At 48.0% G+C, this 23171-nt stretch overlaps 5 protein-coding genes across 5 annotated transcripts; 3 read left to right on the top strand and 2 right to left on the bottom strand.

Annotated features, from left to right (window-relative positions):
- Positions 1–6088: 6088 nt before the first annotated feature.
- COL26b_011454 (uncharacterized protein) lies at positions 6089–6928 on the bottom strand (the record flags this gene model as incomplete). The annotated part of the gene is made up of 1 exon (XM_053184121.1): positions 6089–6928. One exon carries the CDS (start codon positions 6926–6928, stop codon positions 6089–6091), a length of 840 nt encoding a protein of 279 aa, XP_053031971.1.
- Positions 6929–10986: 4058 nt separating this feature from the next.
- Positions 10987–12760, top strand: COL26b_011453 (uncharacterized protein; the record flags this gene model as incomplete). The annotated part of the gene is made up of 2 exons (XM_053184120.1): positions 10987–11451; positions 11510–12760. The coding sequence occupies 2 exons, from the start codon at positions 10987–10989 to the stop codon at positions 12758–12760; spliced, it is 1716 nt and encodes a 571-aa protein (XP_053031970.1).
- Positions 12761–13111: 351 nt separating this feature from the next.
- On the top strand, positions 13112–14358 carry COL26b_011452 (uncharacterized protein; the record flags this gene model as incomplete). Its single annotated transcript, XM_053184119.1, has 3 exons — positions 13112–13169; positions 13218–13390; positions 13438–14358. The coding sequence occupies 3 exons, from the start codon at positions 13112–13114 to the stop codon at positions 14356–14358; spliced, it is 1152 nt and encodes a 383-aa protein (XP_053031969.1).
- Positions 14359–18207: 3849 nt separating this feature from the next.
- Positions 18208–19749, bottom strand: COL26b_011451 (uncharacterized protein; the record flags this gene model as incomplete). Its single annotated transcript, XM_053184118.1, has 2 exons — positions 18208–18414; positions 18718–19749. The coding sequence occupies 2 exons, from the start codon at positions 19747–19749 to the stop codon at positions 18208–18210; spliced, it is 1239 nt and encodes a 412-aa protein (XP_053031968.1).
- Positions 19750–21483: 1734 nt separating this feature from the next.
- Positions 21484–22520, top strand: COL26b_011450 (uncharacterized protein; the record flags this gene model as incomplete). The annotated part of the gene is made up of 3 exons (XM_053184117.1): positions 21484–21735; positions 21808–22013; positions 22079–22520. The coding sequence occupies 3 exons, from the start codon at positions 21484–21486 to the stop codon at positions 22518–22520; spliced, it is 900 nt and encodes a 299-aa protein (XP_053031967.1).
- Positions 22521–23171: the final 651 nt, after the last annotated feature.

Here is a 23171-nt window from a genome sequence, read left to right as displayed (position 1 = left end):
ATTTAATAGAAAAAAGAGATAGCTAATAAAGTGCCAAATATCTCCTTATACTTACTATAAAGCTTGAAGCTATAAGTATTATATAGCGTTATATATTAAAAATAATAATAATAATAGTAAAGATATAATACTTATAAAGTTTAAATATAGATCTTATATTAAGTTTATAGTTATAATATAGCCCCCCTATAGAAAAACTATAGTAAAATTCACCCTATATATAGGTATAATTCTAAGAATACTATATAAATACTTTAACTTATACTTTCTACTAATTAAGAAAAATAGTATAGAAACTTTGTATATTCTTATTAGTAAATAAACCCTTAACTATATAAAGTTAAATATATACCTTAGCTAAATAGACTAGTAGAATAGTAATAGCGTTAGCTATATAGTATAAAGCTAATAGTAGTAGTGCTATATATAATAAGGCTAATTATAATCAAGCTAAATAGGTTATTTAAGCTTTTATAGCTTAATAATACTACTATAAAAGAAATAACTCTTTAACTAAAGAGGTTGAAATACTACTATATAAGAGATAACTTCTTAACTAAGGAGGTTATTAGAAGAGGTTTTCATAGCTAGAAGTATAAAAACTTTATTAGTATAAGGCTTTATACTTATTCCTCTTCTTTTTCCTCTTCCTTATGTTTAAACTTATATTAATAACTTATTCTTATAACTTATAATAAATCCTTTGTAATCCCTATACTATAAGAGATATATAAGAATGCTAATCTTCTATAAAGTATGCCCTTCTATAAGTAAATAGCTAAAAGTATTATTATATATAATAATATCTATATGCTAAATAAAGCCCTCAAAATATAGATCTTATATACTAGCTATATATATATATATATATATATATACCTACTTACTTAAGCTATTATATCAATAGATTTATGCTTTTTATTATATATAGAAAGGGAAAGAAAGAGTTTATAAAGTAGGTTATTTTTATTTTTATATATATAATAAGTAGTTTCTATAGATAGAAACCTAAAGAGAAAGAGGAGGTATTACTATAGCGCTAGCGCTATACTTACTTTGAAGTATATTATATACCTAAGTATATAACTTATAGTAAGCGCGCTAAGCATATTTATAGAGCCTTTATATACCTATACCCCTACTTCTAACTTTTTCCTTTTATAACTTAATATTAATTAATCTAAGTTAGTATTTATTATATTTTAGCTGTTACTTATAAGCGTATTATTCTAAGTAAACTAATAAAATAGAAGATATAATTTATAATAATAACTTTAATTCTATAACTCTTATTATTAATATTAAAAAGAAGGATTACTTTAGATAAAGTTTCAATAAAGTTAAAAATATATAGGTTAAAATAAAGCATAAATAAAGAAAACCCTATTATATTAACAATAAAAAGCTAAATAAGTATTTCTATAAGTATTAAATATGATTATAAAATGAAATAGTATATATAGATAGATTAAAGCTTAATTAATTTATAATAAAATAAATAAGTAAATAAATAAAAAATATATTTATTTTTATACTTTTTTTAATTCTTTTAATTCTTTTAATAAGTAGTTCTTAAGAGAATTTCTAGAATCTTTTAGCTTAATTAATAGTATAAATTTACTAAATCTCAATTCTCAAAAATTAAATAAAAATGAATATCTTTAAACTTCTTAAACTTTAATTAGCTTTATTTTTCATTCTTTGTTTTATTCTTTATTATACTTATTAATTTATTTAAAACTAAAAACGTTAAAATACGATAAGAATAATACTATTAAACTTTTTTTGATAATTCTCTTTACAATAACTATATAATTCAAAGTATACATAACTATATAATTTAAAGTATAAAAAAGTAGAAAATATAAATAAAATATTAATTAATTAAGCTTATATTTATATGTTTACTTTTATATCTCTAAAGATTAATTAGAAAATTAATATATAAGTATTAAGGCGTTTTTAAAATAGTTTTTTAATTAAAATAAAGGATTTAGCATAATTAGTAAGTATTCTCTTATATTTTATTTTAATATAGTTTAATTAAACTATCAAGTCTATAGTTATAATATAGCCTCCTTATAAAAAGACTATAGTAAAATTCACTCTCTATATAAGTATAATTTTAGAAATACTATATAGGTATTTTAATTAATACTTTCTACTAATTAAAGAAAATAATATAGAAACCTTATATATTCCTATTAGTAAGTAAACCTTTATATGAAGTTAAATATATAATTTACCTAAATAGATTAATAGTATAGTAATAGCGCTAGCTATATTATAAGCTAGTAATATTATATATAATAAGGCTAATTATATTAAAGCTAAATAAGTTATTAAAGTCTTTATAGCTTAACAATAGTTTTACTAAACTTTCTAGTAAGGTTAATACTATTATATTAAAGATAACTTTTTAACTAAAAAGGTTATTAAAATAGGTTCTTATAACTAAAAATATAAAAACTCTACTATAAAGCTTTGTACTTATTTCTCTTCTTCTTCTTCCTTTTTAAACCTATATTAATAATAACTTATAATAAATCCTTTATAATATTTATACTATAAGAGATATATCAAAATACTAGTCCCTTATAAAGTATACCTTTTTATAAATAAATAGCTAAAAGTATTACTATATAGAATAATATCTATATATTAAATAAAACTTTTAAATTTAATAAATACTCTTTTATTAATTAATAGTATATTATTAAAGTAGTTATAGCTAAAGCTTTTATAAATACTTTTAGAGGGGACTTTCTTTACATTATAATTAAAGTAATAGATAATAGCTTTAAATACTTCTATATAGAAGCTATATATATTTCTAGCTATTCTAAAAAGTAGCTTTTCTTTATATAAATCTTCTATAATACTAAACTAGAAGTAGCTTAAGTTTAAACTTAGTAAGGCTTATTAGTAAGTATACTTTATACTAAATAGAGAGAATATTATTAATAATAGTATAGCTAATAATAAATAGTTAAGTAGTAATAAGGATAGTATTCAATAGTAGTATAAGTAATATATAAGAGAAAGGATAGATTAATAGTTTAGTAGTTAATAATTAAATAATTATAAACTATCTTATTATTAAAATAAAGTTAAAGATTATAAGGCTACATATATAATTAGGAGTTATAAAGTTAAGAGGTTCATTACTCTAAATAGGTAAAAATTATAATAGGTAGCTAGAGGCTTTAATTAAACTATTAATATAGTATTTACTACTTTTTATATATTAAAGGCTAAAAAGTTTTATGAAACTAACATTATTTAAAATAATAAATATATTTAAAATAACGCTATAATTAAAATAAATAAACAGTTAGATCATTATTATGAAGTTAAGTTTATAATTATAAATATAAACCTCTTAATATAGAAACTTTGTATATTTTTATTAATAAATAAACGTTTTAAACATTATAGAGTAAATTATATATTTTAGTTAAATATATTAATAAAATAGTAATAGCGCTAAGTATATACTTATATAATAATATTATTAACCTATAAAAGCTTTAATAACTTATTTAGCCTTAATATAATTAGCTCTACTATATATAATACTATTAGCTTTATATTATATACTTAGCGCTATTACTATTTTATTAATATATTTAACTAAAATATATAATTTACTCTATAATGTTTAAAACGTTTATTTATTAATAAAAATATACAAAGTTTCTATATTATTTTATTTAATAAGTAAAAAATATAAATTAGAGTATTAATCTAATATTTCTAAAATTATATCTATATATAAAGTAAATTTTATTAGTATAAGTATAAGTATATTTAGAGGTGTAGTATATACGCCTATATAGTATGAGGTCATAGATAAGCTAATATTATAATAATAGGTGATAATCTTAAGCATTTATAGGTATTTAATTATATAACGTACATGCATAGCGAGTGGGCCATCATAGCGAGCGGGCCACTTCCAAATACCCTCCGGCCATTTGTGTAAGTAAGTTAAGCCACATCGTACGAAATTAATTGGAACTACTCATCAGCCTCTTCTTCAGAGGTCTCCCAAACTACCTGACATGTTCGTACGTTATGTCCAGTCTTTCCGCAGTTACCACATCGCCGCCCGCGCGATTCACCTCCCTCCGTACGAGCACCCTCCTGACGCATGTTTTCGCCTCCAGCATCAACAACCCCCTTCTCTACCCGTAATGCCTCAGCTTCAGCTGCATTAAGTGACCCTCCAAGACGCAGTTGGGTTTTTTTAGCCCTCCGGCGCTTACTTAGTATCTCATTTGCCGTACGAAGCCCGCGGCACTCGGCTTCAACAAGAGCTAGTTTGTGTGCTAACTTGCTAATACCTTTAGCTTGCAAGTCAACAACTTCGTACAAATGAGTTGGTGAGCTATTTTGATGACTATTAGTCCTTTTCTTAAGTGAGGCAGAGCTTCGTAAGGCGTCATGTGCTGTGGTTGGTGTCTTTGGGTCCCAGGAGCCCTGGCTGCTTGGGCGTGAGTTGGATGGTGTTGGCGTCTTTGGCTTAGAATCCAGGCGGGTAATAACTACGTCTGGGTTAAAAGGTACAATTCCGGCCTGTCTAAAACCAGCTTGTACGTTTTTTTCGCTTATTGAAGCAAAAAAGGCTGCTTTGAAAGCAGGAAAAAAGTCGTCCTTGGTAATATGCGTAATCTGCATCCGCATCATCTTCTCGATTTCCTTGCCGTAAGAAGCCTTCAGCGGACTAAAACAGCCAACATCAAGAGGCTGAAGCTCGTGCGATGAATGAGGAGGCATGCAAAGAGCAATAATGCCGTGTTCCTTGCAGTAATCGTCAAACTTGGTGGATTTGTGGCTGTTGTGGCCATCAAGGATTAGGAGCCGCTTAACACCCTTCGTGCGAGACTTTGTACATTTTTCAAAATGCTTTAGCCAATCTAGGCCAATATCATTTGTAGTCCATCCATTTTCGCTAGGGTGGACGCGCCATTCGGGTGGGAATTGGCCATTGGTATACCATGAGAGTAGGTGATATTTGCCCTTAACAATGACGTATGGAGGCAGCGCCCAGCCATCTGCACATACGCCCTGAATGACAGAAACCCATTCGCGATTGCCAGGCTGCTTCGTACGAGGCCTTCCACGGCGGTCAGAGGTTGTAATAACCTTTGCGTGCGACAGCATTCCCATCAAGAAGCCCGTCTCATCAAAATTGTAGACATCGTCATCGTGTATTCCGTACTTCGCGATTGTGTTTCGTACGAGGGCAAACCAGGCCTGCACAATTGCAGGATCTTCAGCCAATGCCCTCTGATAGTCGATTCTACGTCGAAAACGCGTCTTTAGTTGTGGTTGGCGTCGTACGAAGTTCTCTGCCCATCGCGGTCCGACACGCGTCGCGTCACGTTCGTCAAGGAGACAATCGGCCATATCTCGTACGTCGTCAAGTCACGGTGGAAATCCTCGATCAATCAGGTCAATAACTCGTTCAAGAATCACATTTTCTTCCACCTGAGTCATCTTCATTGAATTCGTACGAGTTTCGCGTCGTGGTAGAAGTCCAGCGCGTCGGTCGCGAAGTGTAGTTCTCGGGACCTTATAAATAGAAGCTGCTTTTCGAACGGATAGTTTTGGGTCCTTTTTAATAGCTTCAATTGCAAGGATAATGCGACTTTCATTTGAAGAAGAACTCATGGTCGTACGTAGAGGAAGGTTGTTGTGAAGGTGAAGAGTGTAGAATTAAGGAAAAGTGGGCGGCTCGCTATGATGGGCGACTCGCTATGCATATAAGTTAACTATGATCACATTTGTGCTTGTCTTACCGAGCGGTACCATGGAATTCACCGAAATGATTGATGAGACATCTGACTTCTCAACGGCGTCGATCCGTCTGTGTCAGTCCAATTTGCAATGTCTCGGTCGGGACCGTTGAGATCGTCACCAACAAAAGAAACGCCCGAGACATTCACGCAGACAATGGTACGCCAGTTTGATGTGGTAATAGTATTTGACATTAACGTCGTATGACATCAGTAAGTGGTATCTTTGTGGTATCATCTTTCGCTTCCCAACTTCATTTCACAAAAATCATTCACAAAACAACATATCAACATGACCCCAGCACGAAACACGTCCAGAAGAAGGAACTAAACGCCAACATGGTCAACATCCCCAGCGTCGAGGCGCCGTTCTGCATGCTGTTGTACGTGGTCGGCGACGGCACCGCCGCGCTCGTGCTGTCCCCAGGCGTGGACACGACCTCGCCCGTCGAGGCCTCGACGACGTCGCCGGAGGGGTACTGCACATTGTACACGGGCGCGTCCTTCAGCTCCACGGGCATGCCGAGCGAGTGCTTGCACGTCGGCTGGTTCGCGTTCGGCCAGTCCTCGAGCTCGCAGCTTTCGTCGTAGCCCCACGAGCACACGGAGTCGAGCATGTTATACAGCGCGTAGTTGCTGCCGACCCAGCTGTCGGCCTGGCCGAGGCAGCTCGCGAGGAAGTTCATGCTGTTGGACGCGCTGAGGGGCAGCTTCTTGCTCTTGGTCTTGATGAGGTCCTTGCAGTCGTCGGCGGGCAGCTCCTCGTACTCCATGGCGAGCGGGCCGCCCGAGACGGGCAGCTTCTTGGCGGAGTTGCCGGTGTAGAGGTAGTTCCAGGCATCGTAGGAGATGTCGTAGGCGCCCTGGGACTGGTCGATGCGCAGCAGCTTGAGGTTGCGGTCGGCGTAGCTGAGGGAGATGCAGATGTTGTTGCAGTCGACGGAGCCGGGCCAGTAGGCGACGCGGTCGGTGTTGATCTTGCAGCCGAGGACGCCGACGGAGGAGGAGTAGCTGTCGTGGGGCGTGGCCCAGACGGTGCCGTCGGCGAGGACGAGGGAGGAGAGGGACGCTACGGCGGCGACGACGAGGAAAAGATGCGACGGCGATGAAGGAGAGGCGCCGCGCATGGTGATTTCAAAAGAGTGAGCAGGGGGGCCTGGGTTCAACCGGCCGTCCCCCTTTGGATAGATACGTAAGGAATGACGTTGTTTGAGTGCCCTTTTTCGGCTGGTATGAGAGATAAGGAATGGACCAGCCGCGGTTGCGGCCGATATGCGAGTCTAAAGGAGGGTCATGGATTGGATCTGCAGCTTGTGCTGGTGTGGTGTGTGGATTGTGAGAAGAGAGAGAAGGGGAAAAATTGGATCGCGATGTCGGGCGCGACACTGGACTCACCTTACCCCTCGAGATTGCCGCAGCTCGAGCAGCCAATCTCGCTTAATTGGCGCTTACGATTCGCTGGACCGCCAATGCAGACCCGCTGAACTGCCCTTTTTCAGTTTAGAAGAACCTTAAAAGGGGGTCCAAGGGTCCCGAGCGATCCGTGCGCTTTGTGCATTGTTTTCCGCGTGTTTTTGGTTCTTTTTTCGGTGTCGCCCAGGTGAGCTAGGTGGGTTTCCGACCGGCTCGGTCAGTCTCGGTAAGCCAGCCGGCCTGCAGCCGACGCGGCCGATCGGCCCCGCCATTGCGATCGGTCGCTTCGCGCAGCCCGGACGGGACAGAGCGCCGGTTGGAACATTCGACGAAGGGTTCTCCGGTTACAGCGCCAATGCTCCTGTCACAACAAACATCATTCGCTCGCCACGTGCTGTGCATTGTGCTATGTGTCAAACGACAGCGGGCCACGAGGTCGAATCTGCTTGCGTCGCACTCCAAAGGTGCCAACCGACCCCGTGACACCGGCTCAAATTTGACATTCCTCCCTTACATGCCTGACTACCACTCCAGCGTGTTGCGCATATCGTGAGATGGGTTAAAAGAGACCGAAAAGTGATGCAAGGACACCCTTCTTGTGCGCGGAGAAGCACTGGGCTCCACTCTGGGTCTCTTCCGAGAATGTCTCTTCTGACTCAGAATGCAGCGGATAATTGAATATCTAGTGATCTTCTGGATCGCGACAATCGCCTCAATGAGCTTACTGGATGATCTAGCGCAGGTACGAATCCGGTCAATCTGTCGTTGCAGGACTCGACTACTTCGCACCAACGGCTAGCGACATTACAGATGACAGTCAAAAACAATGCGCGCAGCACGTCCATCCACTGAACACACACCTGAACCCTAAACTAACGGACGGGAGCTAGGGCCAACGTCCCGCACGTGGCACTGCACGCGGAACTCGATCCCCCAACCCAGATTATTTACAGCCTTTTTCGAAGAGCGGTTTCGCAACGTTGTCTGGAAAGAGTTTAGACAACGACATGCCAGTTGCGAACGGAATTCAACGGCCAGAGAGAAAATTTTGTTCAATCTTGGCTGCTAGCGCACTGATTTTGAGAGGAATCTAACGCCCTTAGTTCCTCAACAATTGCGGATACGAATGCTTGCAGAGACCCTCTAACTGTTGCTTGGCACACTCGAAATCGCTCAGATGGGCGGGATTCACATCGACAAGAAGGAAAATTGGAGGTCCCGGGTCCCAGGTCACACAAATTGACCCAAGGGATGCTGGAAAGAAACAATCCACAAACGGATCCTGCAAGCGCTTCTATCGGCTCCACACGCGTTGAGAGGCGAACTGTGACGCACCTTCCAACTTCGACCCCGCAACATTATATTAACGACTCCCGGGAGCGGTGTGGAAAAGCCGCAAACGGGCCCCGGCAGGTACCGGGGCTCGGATTTCCCTGGGTCTACCGAGAAATCCAAGATTTCCACTGAACAAGCTTGCATGGGAAAAGAGGAAGAAGAAAGGGAGCATGCAGAGAGCGTTTCTTTTTTCGACATTTGACAGGACGGCTGCGTGCAGCTGGACTACCTGAACTCTCGGACATGCCAGACACATGCTTCCGGAACGTTGTCAAAGCAGTCGCGTGTCTTACTCTTCAAGTGATTAGTAGGCAAGACTATTCGGACCGAGGTGTTCGGACAGATCGAACGTCCCGCACGAGCTGGAAGCTCAATTCGGACTGCCAAACATACGAGAAAGAGCAAGCTGACAGTCCTTTTTGGAGATGTGCACGACCCGTCGTAGCCGGAGGGCCTCGTCGATGGCCCTCTTCATTGGGCAGCGGGCGAGATGTGGTGCCTCGCAGATCGCGAGCCCGGTCCTCGCTTTCGGGAACGTCCTCGTTGTCCGCCGGCCAGTGAGGTTCTGGGTACGAGGTGCGCGCAGACTTGGGAGGCTGGCACTAATGCTCCCCGCCGAGATGCTACTGCTAGTGCAGTGTCGTGCACTTTTGAGATGGAGATTTCATTCGTTTCCCCCTGGCCCGGCTTCTTTTTTCTGTGGATGTTCTGCTTTGGAGCTAGTACACTGGTGGAATTTCCCGCCTCATCCGCGCGCAACCCCAACGGTTTTTGGCGGCCCCAATTCAATTTACGAGCAGCTGGCAGCCTGGTCAAGCAAAAAGTTGGCGACAACGAAGAGAGGGAGTGGAGGGGGGATTCGATTCTTTCGCAGTGAATCCGATCCAGAACCCCACAGCCTTTCGGAGCGCATTACCGTGGTTGGATACCAAATCCGAAGTCGTTGCGCCTCGTGGATGGGCGTGCTAGTGCCGGTACAGGGATCCAGGTCGTCGATCTGCGTCAGCCGACCTTCTTTCGGATGGGGCTTCTGGATGCGCAGATGGAACTGTGAATGGGAGTGTGAGGCCCATCTCCATCACCCCGCATTCCACCCCCACCACGGCCAACCCATGCATCCATGCATCCTGGGTAGATTTGGGCGGACACTATTGGGACCTCCCCTCTTGGCCCGCGTCTGTAGCACAACGCTATTGTGTGCCGCGCAGCAATGCTTTTGCCTTTGGAGGTGGGAGGTGCTAAGATCCAGGGCGCCTATGCTTCCCCAAGCTCACCCGCTCGCAACCACCACGACACGTTTGGAGACACACACGCTGAGTCGCGCGCACACGAACACACCAACATGTCGAGAGATCAGAGGAACATCAGTTCCTCATCCGGACGGAGTTCCTGGTTCCTGGTGTTCCCGTCGGCGGAACGGTCTCACAATCACATGCTCACGGCGCAAAGAAGGGACGCAAAATGCATGAATTTCCACGCCGCCAGTGTTGACCGCCTTGCGCATGTCTACCTTACCACCCCTGGTTCCTGTGCTGACCGCGTAAAGTCCGTCAGTCTTTCGCATCTGCAGCTTCGCGCTGACAACGGACAATGCAATCCACCCCAGATTCTGCCGCCCGACATACCGAGGTGGGCAAAAAACACAATGCGATGGCCCTGTCAACGCGCGCATATTCCCATGTGAAGTTGCTACGTCACAAGGCTGGGTTCCCGTTGCGGGTTTCCAGACGCTCCCGAGAGATGCTGACCTTTTGAACTGCCGTGGTCATTCGGCTGCCCTCTACCGGGCACGTATTCGCAGCAGATGCATCACATCTCGCACCCCCGGCACTGAAGGCCCCACTACCCCATGGGGAACGTTGCATTTCCAATTTTCTGCGTTTTTTTACTCACTCTCTTTCTGCCCCGTCTTATTCCACCTGCTAGACAAGGTCCAGCACGACAGAGATACCCGCCTGATGGAGGATCATCACGACTCAGGGATTGGCGGGGACGTGAAGCCTTCTCCTCCCAGTTGACCCTCCATTCCCGCTAGCACGATGGACGGGCCACTTGCACCACGCGCGCACCACCATCCACCATCCACCATCCGCGCGCACACACCCTCCCGGGATCATGTCTTGAACTCGTGGTGGGTGCGGTTTGTCTTGGGTGTTCCCACCGATCCATCCGCCCTAGAGCCAATTGCTCTCTCATTTGTGGGAACTGGACAAGCAAAGCAAAAACAAAACAGTCGAGAGTCTCCAAGACCCAATTGAACTTAAATAGCCCGCCATCGTCCCCATTCTCCACGATGGCCTCTATTGTGCTGAGGCGTTCGAGACAGCTCACCGGGATCGACTACAGCCAAGCAATCACCGACTAGGTGCATCCCCAGCTCCATCCCCCGTCCCTACCTCCTCCAGATTTCCAGACGACAGTCCCCGTCCCGTCCATCATGCAGCTTCCCGCCCTCGTCTCGTCCTTCTCCCTCCTGGGGGCTGCCTTGGCGGTTTCAGAGCACACGCAGCCCTTGGAAGACAGGGCTGCCACCGCGACCGTCGTCCTCGACACGGCCACCGTCATTGGCAATGTCATGAACAATGTGGAATCCTTCGGCGGCATCCCCTACGCGAAGCCGCCCACCGGCTCGCTGCGACTGAAGCCCCCCGTGCGCCTGACTGACAACATCGGCACCTTCGACGCCACCGGCCCTGCCGGGGCCTGTCCCCAGATGGTGGCCTCTTCCGCTAGCACGAACGCCCTCATTGACATCCTCGGAGACATTGCGAACCTGCCCTTCATCCAGACGGCCACCGGGCAGAGCGAGGACTGCCTCACGATCACCGTGGCCCGCCCTCAGGGCACCACGGCTGATGCGAAGCTGCCCGTACTCTACTGGATCTTCGGAGGTGGTTTCGAGGTACGTCATTCGTCCGACCTGCGCGTTCATCCCGTGTGGCTAACCTTCATCCCAACAGCTCGGATGGTCCTCCATGTACGACGGCACCGGCCTCGTCCAGCACGGCGTCGACATCAACAAGCCCTTCGTCTTCGTCGCCGTCAACTACCGCGTCGCCGGCTTCGGCTTCCTCCCCGGCAAGGAGATCCTCGCCGACGGCTCCGCCAACCTCGGTCTCCTCGACCAGCGCATGGGCCTCGAGTGGGTTGCCGACAACATCGCCGCCTTCGGCGGCGACCCCGACAAGGTCACCATCTGGGGCGAATCCGCCGGCGCCATCTCCGTCTTTGACCAGATGGCCCTCTACGGCGGCGACAACAAGTACAAGGGCAAGCCGCTCTTCCGCGGTGCCATCATGAACTCGGGCAGCATCACTCCCACCGACCCCGTCGACTGCCCCAAGGGCCAGGCCATCTACGACACCGTCGTCAAGAACGCCGGCTGCGCCGGCAAGGCAGACACCCTCGCCTGTCTGCGCGAGGTCGACTACACCACCTTCCTCAACGCCGCCACCTCCGTCCCGGGCATTCTGTCTTACAACTCCCTCGCGCTGTCGTACCTCCCGCGCCCCGACGGCACCGCCCTCCCCGCCAGCCCTGACGTCCTCGCCAAGGAGGGCCGGTACGCCGCCGTCCCCATGATCATCGGCGACCAGGAGGACGAGGGCACGCTCTTCGGCCTCTTCCAGGCGAACCTCACCACCACCGACAAGTTCGTGCAGTACCTCAAGGACTACTACTTCGCGACCGCCACGACGGACCAGATCAAGGCGTACGTCGCCACCTACGACACCGGCATCAACGCCATCATCAACGGCAGCCCGCACCGCACCGGCCTGCTCAACGAGATCTTCCCGGGCTTTAAGCTGCGCGCCGCGGTCCTCGGCGACCTCGTCTTCACGCTGACGCGCCGCGTGTTCCTGCAGCTGGCCGCGGTGGTCAACCCTAGTGTCCCCGCGTGGTCGTACCTCGCGTCGTACGACTACGGCACGCCGATCCTCGGCACGTTCCACGGCTCGGACCTGCTGCAGGTGTTCTACGGCGTCAAGGACAACTACGCGGCGCGCAGCATCCGCACGTACTACACCAACTTCGTGTACGCGCTCGACCCCAACGTCGGGCTGAACGGGGCGTACCCGACGTGGGCGCAGTGGGGCCAGGGGCAGAACATGATGCAGTTCTTTGCCAACTCGGCGAGCACGCTCAAGGACGATTTCAGGAAGAGCAGCTCCGACTGGATCTTGAACAATGCTGGGAGCTTGTACTTTTAATTAGTAATTTGGGGACTTGTGGAGTTTGAGGTACATGTTTTATGATTTATGATGGCTATAGTTACGAATACCAAAAGGATAATGTTGGCACAATTCTGATGATGCTCGTGTGTGAGTGGGCCGAAGCTTGTTCGGTGGTGAATAGGCCGAGCGTCCGTGATGTGCGGGGAAACTTCCCGCTAGCGTCCGCGTCTCGGCGATGACTAAGCCCGAGTCCTCCGACGTCTCCGTCATGTCTCTCGGAGGGTGAACGGGTGTGTGCTGAAATTGAGTCGAATCACGCTTGCCTTCTCAGGTGCAAGTTCCAGACATAGCTTTCTGCACCCGAGGTAGAAGGCGATTGTCGGCAAAATGCCAGACCCCTTCGTGCTAAGATGGGGCATCATGGCCACCGGCGCCATGTCCGAATGTAAGCCCCCTCAGCCCCTCCCGTGACCATGCCTCTAACACCCAAAAGACTTCTGCAAAGACCTTCTCACCAATCCATCAACCCGCGCCGTCACCGACATATCCCACACCATCGCCGCCGTCTCCTCCTCCAACGACCCCTCTAAAGCCACCGCCTTTCTGTCCCGCATCGCCCACCCGGCTCCGTCCACTGTAAACACCTACGGCTCATACCAAGCCCTGGTAAACGACTTGTCCGTCGACATCGTGTACATCGCCACGCCGCATAGCCACCACTTCCAAACGCCATGCTTGCCCTCACCGCGGGGAAACACGTGCTCTGCGAGAAGGCGCTGTGCGTCACCGCGGCGCAGGCGCGTTGCTTGGTGCTCACTGCAAAGGAGAGGAAGCTGTTCTTCATGGAGGGCGTGTGGACGCGCTTTTTCCCGCTGAGCAGGCGGATTTGCGAGTTGGTTAGTGGGGGCGAGATTGGGACGGTCTATCGTGTTTCAGCGGACCTCTCGCGGGCGAATGGTGACGGCGACGATGTGACGGGTAAGAGGTTGGATTACGAGGACAGGCATCGTATGGTGAATCCCGAGCTGGCCGGGGGCGTGCTACTTGGGCTGGGTGTGTACGCGCTCACGTGGGTGTTTCAGATCCTCTACCACCTCCAATCCGAGGATGAGAAGGAGGCGCCGGAGGTGAAGGCTGCGGTGCAGAAGTACCACACGGGGATTGACGAGTCCGTCGCGATGCTGCTCAGCTTTCCGCGCCATGGGGCGGTCGGGGTTGCTACTGCGTCGTTGCGCGTGGCGACGGATCCCGGGGAGACCGGGAACCCGGCGGTGAGGATACAAGGGTCCAAAGGGGAGATACAGGTGGCGCATCCGGCGTATAAACCGGCCTTGTTCAGGATCATCAAGCAGCACGGCAATGGCGGGGAAAGTGTGGAAGAGGTGGTTGAGTGTCCGCAGCCGCAGGATGGTGAGCGGAGATGGGGGAATGGGACGTTCTGGGAGGCGGATGAGAGTGCGAGGTGTATCCGGAATGGAAGGTTGGAGAGTGAGATTATGCCGTGGGCGGAGAGTGTGTTGGTAATGGAGACGATGGACAAGGTTTTGCGCGGGGCTGAGATTATGTATCCGGACGTCATCTCGAGCTGTGAATTTGATTCGCTCAGTCCGTTAAATACGGGCAGCTGGGTTTAGATAGGAGCAAAGGAGAGTCTGTCGAGTGCACTGGGTGTATCGAGCATATCGAGCACATTGGGCATGTCGAATATACCGAGTAGACTGAGCGTAGAAGATTTACCGCCTACTTCATCACAATAGTTTCCTCACTTCTCTAGGCATTATATAGACACTGAAAATGGTCCAGCGGTGTTACGAATATTAGGAGCATTTGCTGCTTAGCAATCGTGGCTCAACTTCTGCAAAAAGAAAGCTGCAGAGATGGCTCGCGAATTGCCGATCACGATCGGCGTCTCGTTTTGATGCGACCACCAATTACTAGCCTGCTTAATGGCTAAAGGTTAAAATCTGCCTCGGGGCCAGACATACCACCCTGCAGCATTCAATGTGAGCCCTGTATGCTCCATTGGACCCCTGAGTTATCATGAGGCCACGACTGCATGAGAGCCTGATTTTGATGCGTAGTACGCAGACCGGCAATACATGCTGCATTGATTGATCGGCACTGGATAGCCAATCACCACCCACCCGGAAGCAGGACCATGCAGAATCATGCGGTCGCCGGTCAGGCGCTGAGTTGGCATTGCAGGAGAGCGCCCGAAGCTTTCGAAATTACAATTGTAAAGATGGGACACTAAAGGACGAAGGTTACCTCGCAAAAGATATCGTCCAGAAGGCTCTCCTCATCTCACTTCTCCAGTCTCTTCTCAATCCATCACACGACTACAACGGAGCCGGTTGCTCAAGGCCGCCACAAAGTCCAGAAACATGTCGTTCGGGTTCAGCATCGGTGATATTGTCCTAATTTTGCGAGGGCTCGTGCGATGTGCAAGTCTTCTCCGCGGCGAGGCCGTCAACGGCTTTGCGGAGCACGTAGAGGCCTATGAATCCTTTGCGAACGGAGCCGCCTACTTGCGCAAATTTCTGGAAGCCGAAGGGGAGGCACTGAAGCCACATTTGCGTGTGGAACTCAGGTCGCTGAATCGACTGTTGAAGGACTTTCTCGCACGGATGCAACAACTTCAGCCGTCCTTAGGCAAAGATCGTAAGGAGAAAGGGTTTCGAAGGATCATTCAGAAGATACGATGGCCTTTTTACGAAAAGATTCTGAGTGGGATTTGTCACAAGCTCAGCTCCAAGTTCAACATGATCAAATTCATCGTAGACCTGAATAATGGGTGAGTAGTCCCTGCCCGGATAGAAAGCTGCTAAAGGGCCGGTCTGACATTCGAATAGATCGTCCATTCCTTTTATGAACCTTTGCCCTTCAGCCGGACCTCCCAGGCCCCCAGTTCCCGGGCCCAAAATCGTCCTCGTGGATGCTCGGTCCGAATATCATGGCCTGTCAATGGCAGGCGTGAAATCCTGGGATGTAAGTAGTACATCTATGACTAACCTTCCATTTTCTTTCCAAACGTAGATGATGCGATCTCCTGAAACCTATTGCCGAGGTAATGACTAATTCGTCCTAGGATTTGGCGACCTTTATTGAAAGGTTGTTTTGTGTCGGCGGTCAATCGTGCCTGGCCGTGAAGAACAGAAGTTACATTCTGCGGAACAACACGACTGAAGAGATGTTCCTTGTCAATAGTCCTAGTATTCCTCCCTGGGAGGACTCGGTTCAAGATGGACATGAACTCGAAATGAGCATGCTTTTTCCGAACCACACGGACTACAACAGCTTCTGTCCCAAATGCAAAAGATCTTGGTCAAATCCAGTCAGTATGGAGATGTTCTGGTATGTACATTCTTTCGAGAGTTGCCTCGAGGGCCCAAGGCTAACCACTCCACAGCACCAGGTGTGGCCTCTCCGCACGATTCCTGGATTCCTTCGACGACGAGCCAGACCCCGTCACTTCATTGGCGCTGAAGGACATCCGGAGAACAGGCTTGCGATTGGTCATAGAGCAAACCATGCTAGGCTTTGATGAAAGAGAACCGAAGAAGATGAAGAACCAGGAGATGCTCTATGAACAAACTATGAACGCGTTGGCTAAATCCAAGAACGAGCTCGGTCCTCGTCCAATGGCCCCTGCTCGCAACGACAAGTCAGAAATCAAGGACTTTCGAAGAATCACTCTCTGTAGCGAGCAGTGGCCAGATTTTGCCAGGGCGGTTTCGGCCGCCGATTGGAACAACAACAGGGCCCGCGCAATCGTTCGGGGTCTGAAGCATTTCTTAGCAGCAAAGACCTTTTCCGAGAGTGCTCTTGCATTCATTGTCAACAATAGTATAATAGGCACCCGCCGGGGCCCCGAGACGGCGTTCTTACAGTCAATCATCGATGCGTCTACTGATCGTCAGACTCTATGGGTGCCCCCGCAGGAATTTCTTTCGTCCCTGGAAGATTATATCTGTTGTGCTCGTAACGCCAAAGCACAACATTCAACTTCCGCCTTCCAACTCCGATGTTTGCTGTGGACCTACTCCGAGACTCTCGAACTGCATGCCGACTTGATACGCACTTCCTGCTGCCTCTTCAACCGCTGGTCTGGATCTGAAAGATCCACCCAAATCATATTTTCTTCTCCTCGAATGTTGACGCGCGGTCTTGCAGTCCCTCAAGGTGTTATCTGTGAGCTTTCTTTGGATATTGTCGCGGGCATTGCCCGCATCTTCAGGGAACGAGATCCAGTGCATGTCCTGGCTTGTCTGCCACTCTTGATCAAAGACTCAGCAGAGATAGCGGTTGCGTATCACCTTGATGGCAATCTCGCTGCCTACTTTCGCCAGGCTCGCGTCTCTCGAGACAGCGCTGTCCACCAGTTGAACCACGCCAGTCAAAGATGGATTGAATCTACGACCGAATCTCGTGGGAAACTTTTGGTCGATGAATCGACATTCACGATGATCTGTAACAGGATTTACGGTGTTTCATTTTAACAAGACGCTATCGATAGAAACCGATTGATTGTGAGGCCGCTTTGCTGAACGGGCGGCGGGTATTGGATGCCAATGAAATGTGAGGTCGCCAAAACGTCCTAAGCCCCAGCTAATCTTTTCTGCTTAACGCTATTACGTATTAGTTGAATTAGAGCGGAGCTTGAGAACTGCTTGATGGCTGAAAATCCACTTGACCAAGGGGACCAGAGTCCAGGCGCATACATATTTATTCACGGCCAACCGAAAAAAAGAGTGAGTACTGAAAGATGACGTCGTCTTGCTGACATCAATTCCTTTCAGAGACCAGGTACTTAAGTAGCGGTTGACAGCATAGCCTACCAGGTCGAAGATATCGGACCAGCGTCACGGCCGGTCGATGACATGTTCGGGGTTGGGGCTCTTGAACCCAGGACCAAAATCATACTCTTATTCTAAGTATCTTGCTTCACCTTGCAAGTAAGTGCAACAGCCACCCAGTGATATTGTGGTTAAAGTCACTTCAATGGGGGGATCGGTGTCCAGTCGCAGGGAAAGGCCCGTAGACGCTGTGTGCAAACTGCTAACCTAGTTCAGCCGAGGGGATGGCAACATACTCGGACGCCACATCTACAAAGTCTGCATAATACGTCGTCGACTTGTAATTGTACGCTAGCATTCCAAGCTCACAGAAAGCTGAACAGAATGAATAGCAAGTCAAGCTGGTGCTCGAGATTCTGCTGCCTACATTACGTCTCTTAGATTCCAATGCAGTCCAAGGAACAGTCACAACCTTGAATACGGATTCTTAGTGTCGTACTCATGTAATTGCTAGGACTAAATACAGGAGTCTCCCACATGTATCAACCGTCTACCTACGGGAGGCTAGCGTGCGCCTCATGAAATAAGGCCGGAATGCATGTTCTGCTTTCCCCATGCTCGCTTCGTAACCGCGACGATGCAAATAAACCAAGTGTCGTTGGTGTCGTTATGCGCCATGCCTCTCCCCTAGTGGCTTGACGTTCTCGACTTGACACTGACGTGGAACCCTTTAGGCTTCACGAACCACGCATTGTGGGTCTTCCACGTTCCTTCAGGTGCAGCAGCATCGCCCTCGAGCTTGAAATCGAAGTCGCGGATGATCCTAGGGATGAGCTTTGATATTTCAAGGATTGAAACGTTCTTGCCGATGCATGTACGCGATCCCAGTCCGAACTATAATGGTCAAATCATGTTAGAAGCCGTGCACACCAACAAGACTAAAGGTGAAGGGCAAGACAAAGTGGATAAGGTCTTACAGGCATCCAATTTCTATTCATCACGGAGAGTCTCTTCTCGTCTTCAATCAGCCAACGGCCCGGGTTGAAACTGTCAGCATCCTCTCCGAAGAAGGCCTTGTTTCTGTGCTGAATCCAGCCGTTAATTCCAACAACGGACTAAAATGAAGCATGAACGCGTCAGTGAATCATAGGTATCCCTTGATGTGCGGATTGGCCGAAGAACATGGAGAAGACATACCCCTGCAGGGAAGAAACGTCCGGCGATGGTGACACCGCCCGCGGGAACGATGCGTTCCAGAGGCAGTCCAACAGCGGGGTGGACGCGTAAAGCCTCCTTGATGACTGCTTGGAGGTAGGGCATCTTTTGGCTTTCCTTGAATGTCGGGGACTGCGAGAGCTCCCCGCGGCTGGTAAAGTCTGCAAGCTCTTCGCGTAGCTTAGCCATAGTGTCGGGGTTCTTGAGCAAGTTGTACAGAATAGCAGAGATACTGATGCCGGTGGTGTCAGACCCGGCGACCATATTGGACATACAACCGTTCAGAAGATGCCATTGTGTGAACTCGTCGGCGTTGCTGGAGTGCTTGGCCAGGAACTTGGTCAGGAACGCTTCCCCAACGGCCACGCTGTCTTCGGCACTCTTGACGTCGAGGACCGGCTTTGGGGACGCTTTCTCTTCCTCGATGGTTTTCGCCGTAAAGCTCAAGATGTATAGCAACTTGGCTCCCATACTCAGATTCGGAACGAGCTTGTTTAGTATTGGTGTGATGTAAGTGTGCACGAACGGAAAGATACCAGCTAAGCTCATGTAGACTAAGCTCTGGTTGAGGTTGTCAATGACGTGAGCAACGTCTTCGCCGCGGTCCAGGAACCCAAGACGTTTTCCGTAGGTCATTAGCGCAATAGTGTCGAAAGCGTAGCATTGGAACCAATGCCCAATGTCTATCGTCGCCCCAGCCTTAGAGAACTCGGAAAGCCGCTGCGCAAACAAGGCGCCGCACTCGTCTACGTACGGCTCATAGCTAATCAGGGATGTCATAGAGTATGCGTTCGTGTAGAACCGTCTGTTACGTGCATGACGCTTTGCCGATCGCTCCGAGAAGAGATTCCATAGGTCTTCGTTAGGTTGGAACGAAATATACCACTCCGACTTTTGAAACTCTGTGCCGTGGCCATAGACCGTTTTGAGGGCTTCCGCATCGTTAATGCTGTATCGGTTCGGGCCATAGCGGACGATCGGGCCTGGAGAGAAACAGGAAGTGTAAGTAGCCATGGTGCTGGCAGCTGCTTGATGCTCCTACCGTATTGTTCGTGTAGCTTCTGATTGATCTTCTCAAAACCTCCTTGTTTGAGGCGATGGAAATACCAAAAGTCGGTGAAGCGAGCCAGCGAGGGGCCGGGTACTGATCGCAAGGGGGAGCGAGTCCGCCGAACAAGGGAATAAAGAATCTGTGCCAGCAGCGCAAAAGCTGCGACGGCCAGTACGAGTTGGGCGCCCATTGTAAAGATATATGATGAACACAAAGATGAAGCTCCCAACGCTGGTTGACAGAGCACCACAATCTGTCCAACTGGTGACTTTGAGGCTTTCCTAAAAAAGGGAAGGATACCAGCTACAGATATTTATGCCGGGCATACCGGATCCGTATTTTGGGGTGAACATGCATCATCACCGCTTATTAAAGTCGACATGTACGCAATCAGCCCGCAGCCCATCTTAGAGTTAGATCTGTAAAGGCATACGGCTTACAACTGTAATTGGTGCATCACTTGAAACGAGTCATAGACGATGCTGGATTATGGAGACGTCTCGGCACCGAAGCCATGTTCAAGTATGGAACATCTGTAGCCTTGGACGGTACCCGCTATGCATGGATGTGGATCAAAAAGACTATACTTCAAGTGGAATCGTGAATCTGAACACCTACTGTAGGAAAGCTGCCATCCAAAGATTTGGGGGTTCTTGGCATTAAACCAGGAACCATTTGTCTCTGCCGCTGTGTTAGGGTGTTTCGGCGAAGCGACAGGACCCGGATTTCAAAGTTGTCCGAAACCGACATGCGCCCCGCAACATGACATGCCAGATAGCGTACGGCGGGCCGGGAAGCGAAAGGCGGCAAGCTCAGCTATGGAGTAGGTCGGAGTTTGTCGTCGCCGTTGACCGTGGATCATCACGGTCGGTGTACGGCAAATTTTCAAGGATACGAAATGGTGGATTCATTATGATGTTAGTGGTTTATGCCATTCGTACTGATTCTCAACTCGTGGCTATGCGGGGAAACTCCGCAAAACTCTCTGCCCCTGTTTTCGATCGGGTGGGACGGTGATAGCCTCGGGTAGGAGGCTACTAAGCGAGGACCTCGTACTCGCTCATCAGATCGATCACCTTGTCGATCCTCCGACAAATCATCACCTCCCCACAGGTAGTCGTGGCGATTGCAGTTTCCTGCCAGGACTACGTCCGCCCCTTCCCCTTTCCACCTCGGACACTCGTGATGGCCTGCTTTAACACGCCTGTCGAAGCATCTCCGGTCTCTCCGCCGGCACATACACCGACGCCACCAGCAGTCTTCGATCCGTCAGTCGGACAACGGCCGCCGTGATGTCCGGTGACGCTACGGGCACCTGTTCCGCCTCTACGTCTCTGTTTACCACAGCATTGACACAGGCGTGATTCTGCCTGGTAAATATTAGTCAGGACGCGCGCGCATCAGTCTTTTGAGACCTCCACCGCGCGCCCGATTACACATGTAAGAACAGCCGCGCGCAACACCTCTTGATCGTGCGCTATTTTCAATTCTACTGACGGATCTCGGGAAGGGCAAAGAGCGCATCTATCAGTGGCATACTCATTCGACCTGGGCAACGATCAAGATTCAGCCTTTTCACTTGCGTCTATATATAGTTCCTCCCGACATCATATGTGTGCGTCGATTGGCATCTTTGGCACCTCGTTCTTACTACTTTCCAAAACGACTACTTCGTACATACTAGTCCCTGAGACATCATGACCATCTCCTCTGATTCAATTGCACCTCTTATCGCCGTTGTCGGCTCAACGGGCCTACAAGGCGGCAGTGTCATCAACAACCTAGCGCTATCGGACAAGCCGTACCGTATTCGCGGTCTCACTAGAGATGCGAAGAAAAACAAGGCTCAGGCTCTTGCGAAGCGGGATGTCGAGGTTTGGACCGTTGACCTGTCTGCCGACAATGCCGAAGGAATCCAACAGTCATTCCAGGGTGCAACCTATGTCTTTGTAAGGCCACTTCTTCTCGGGTCGCTGCTGTATTCTGATGCGTCGAACGCGTGCTGATTGCCAAGCCTGAAGATCATGACCAACTTCTGGGAGCACGTCGACAAAGCCCGTGAGATAGCCGAGGGCAAAGCCTTGGTCGAGGCAGCCCACAAGGTCGGAGTGAAACTGCTCCTAGTCTCCTCCGAACCCAACGCTACCAACGTGACAAACGGAAAGCTTACAAAGGTTTATCATTTCGACTCGAAGGCGGAATCTCCGACCATGCGCGAGCCTTGGGTGTGCCCTTCGTCGACATCCACGCCGCTGGGTACATGAACAACTTCACTACGTTCAGCCGCCCCAGACCTGCTGGAGACGGTTCTCATATTGTCGATGGCACCTGGCCTGAGGACTTTCGGATGCCGCTCCTCGACACCTACCACGATTTTGGTTTGTTTGTCCAGCTGGCTATCGAGTCGGATGAATTCAACAGGGGAGATGGCAAAACCATCTGGGCCTGTGGGGATCAGGTCACTGTTCCCGATCAAGTGAAGAACATCTCCACAGTCACGGGCAAAAAGATTGCGTACAACAAGGTTACGGAGGAGCAAAGCAGGGCAGGTATGGTGCAGGCTGGCCTCCCTCCTTTTGTTGTCGATGACATGATCGAAATGTTCAAATTTCATGAGGTCTGGAACTCCGCCTACGCGGCCGGTAGTCACGTCGAGCCTGCCAAGCTGGCACGTCGACCGCGCACTTTCAAGGAATATGTTGAGAATGAGGACTGGAGTGCCGTATTCGAGTGAAGCTACTTGCCCCAACGGGTAGGGAAGTCAGGACATTAGTATAGAGTCGAAAGTACCTAAGCGTCCAGTAGTAGCGGTCGGCTTAGTTGCCAAGTCTCGGCAGCGGTATATGCCGACTAGTCGAGGCCGCAACTCTAGTCGGTCGTGAACAGCTTCGGTTTAACAATATGGATGTAACCGAACATATAACAAAAGGCATTCTCAGAGCTCAGCCAGCCGACCATGTCCATGTCGTGTAAATTTCGAAGTGCACATGCAGGCTGGCCGGCGAACAGCTGAGCTTCCACGTCGGTCATGCAGCGGCCCAGAGAAGCTTAGCAGCTTGATAACGGGCTCAAGAGACGGAGGAGGTCGAGAAATTTGTACAGCAACCTCACAACATCAGAGACAGAGGGTAGGAAGTGGGGATCCTTCGATAGGCGCGAAAGTTAAGAGGCTCAAATGATCATATTCTTCGTATCTTCAGCTCAATATTCTACTCGCCATAGGCAAACAGAGACATGGGGATTCGCTATTCAATTTCGCAGTCTCATGTTCACATTGTCTCACCCAGCCCAAACCCAATCTTCTTGCCTCATCCACCGTCCAAGAACACCTCAACTCAATGTATCATCCCAGATTTGGGGATGCAGTTCCAAACAAGGGTTGACA

This window comes from Colletotrichum chrysophilum (assembly GCF_026319265.1).
Source record: "Colletotrichum chrysophilum strain AFK26 chromosome Unknown scaffold_140, whole genome shotgun sequence".
NCBI classification, from domain to species: Eukaryota; Fungi; Ascomycota; class Sordariomycetes; order Glomerellales; family Glomerellaceae; genus Colletotrichum; species Colletotrichum chrysophilum.
This window is presented reverse-complemented; position numbering and strand designations above follow the sequence as displayed.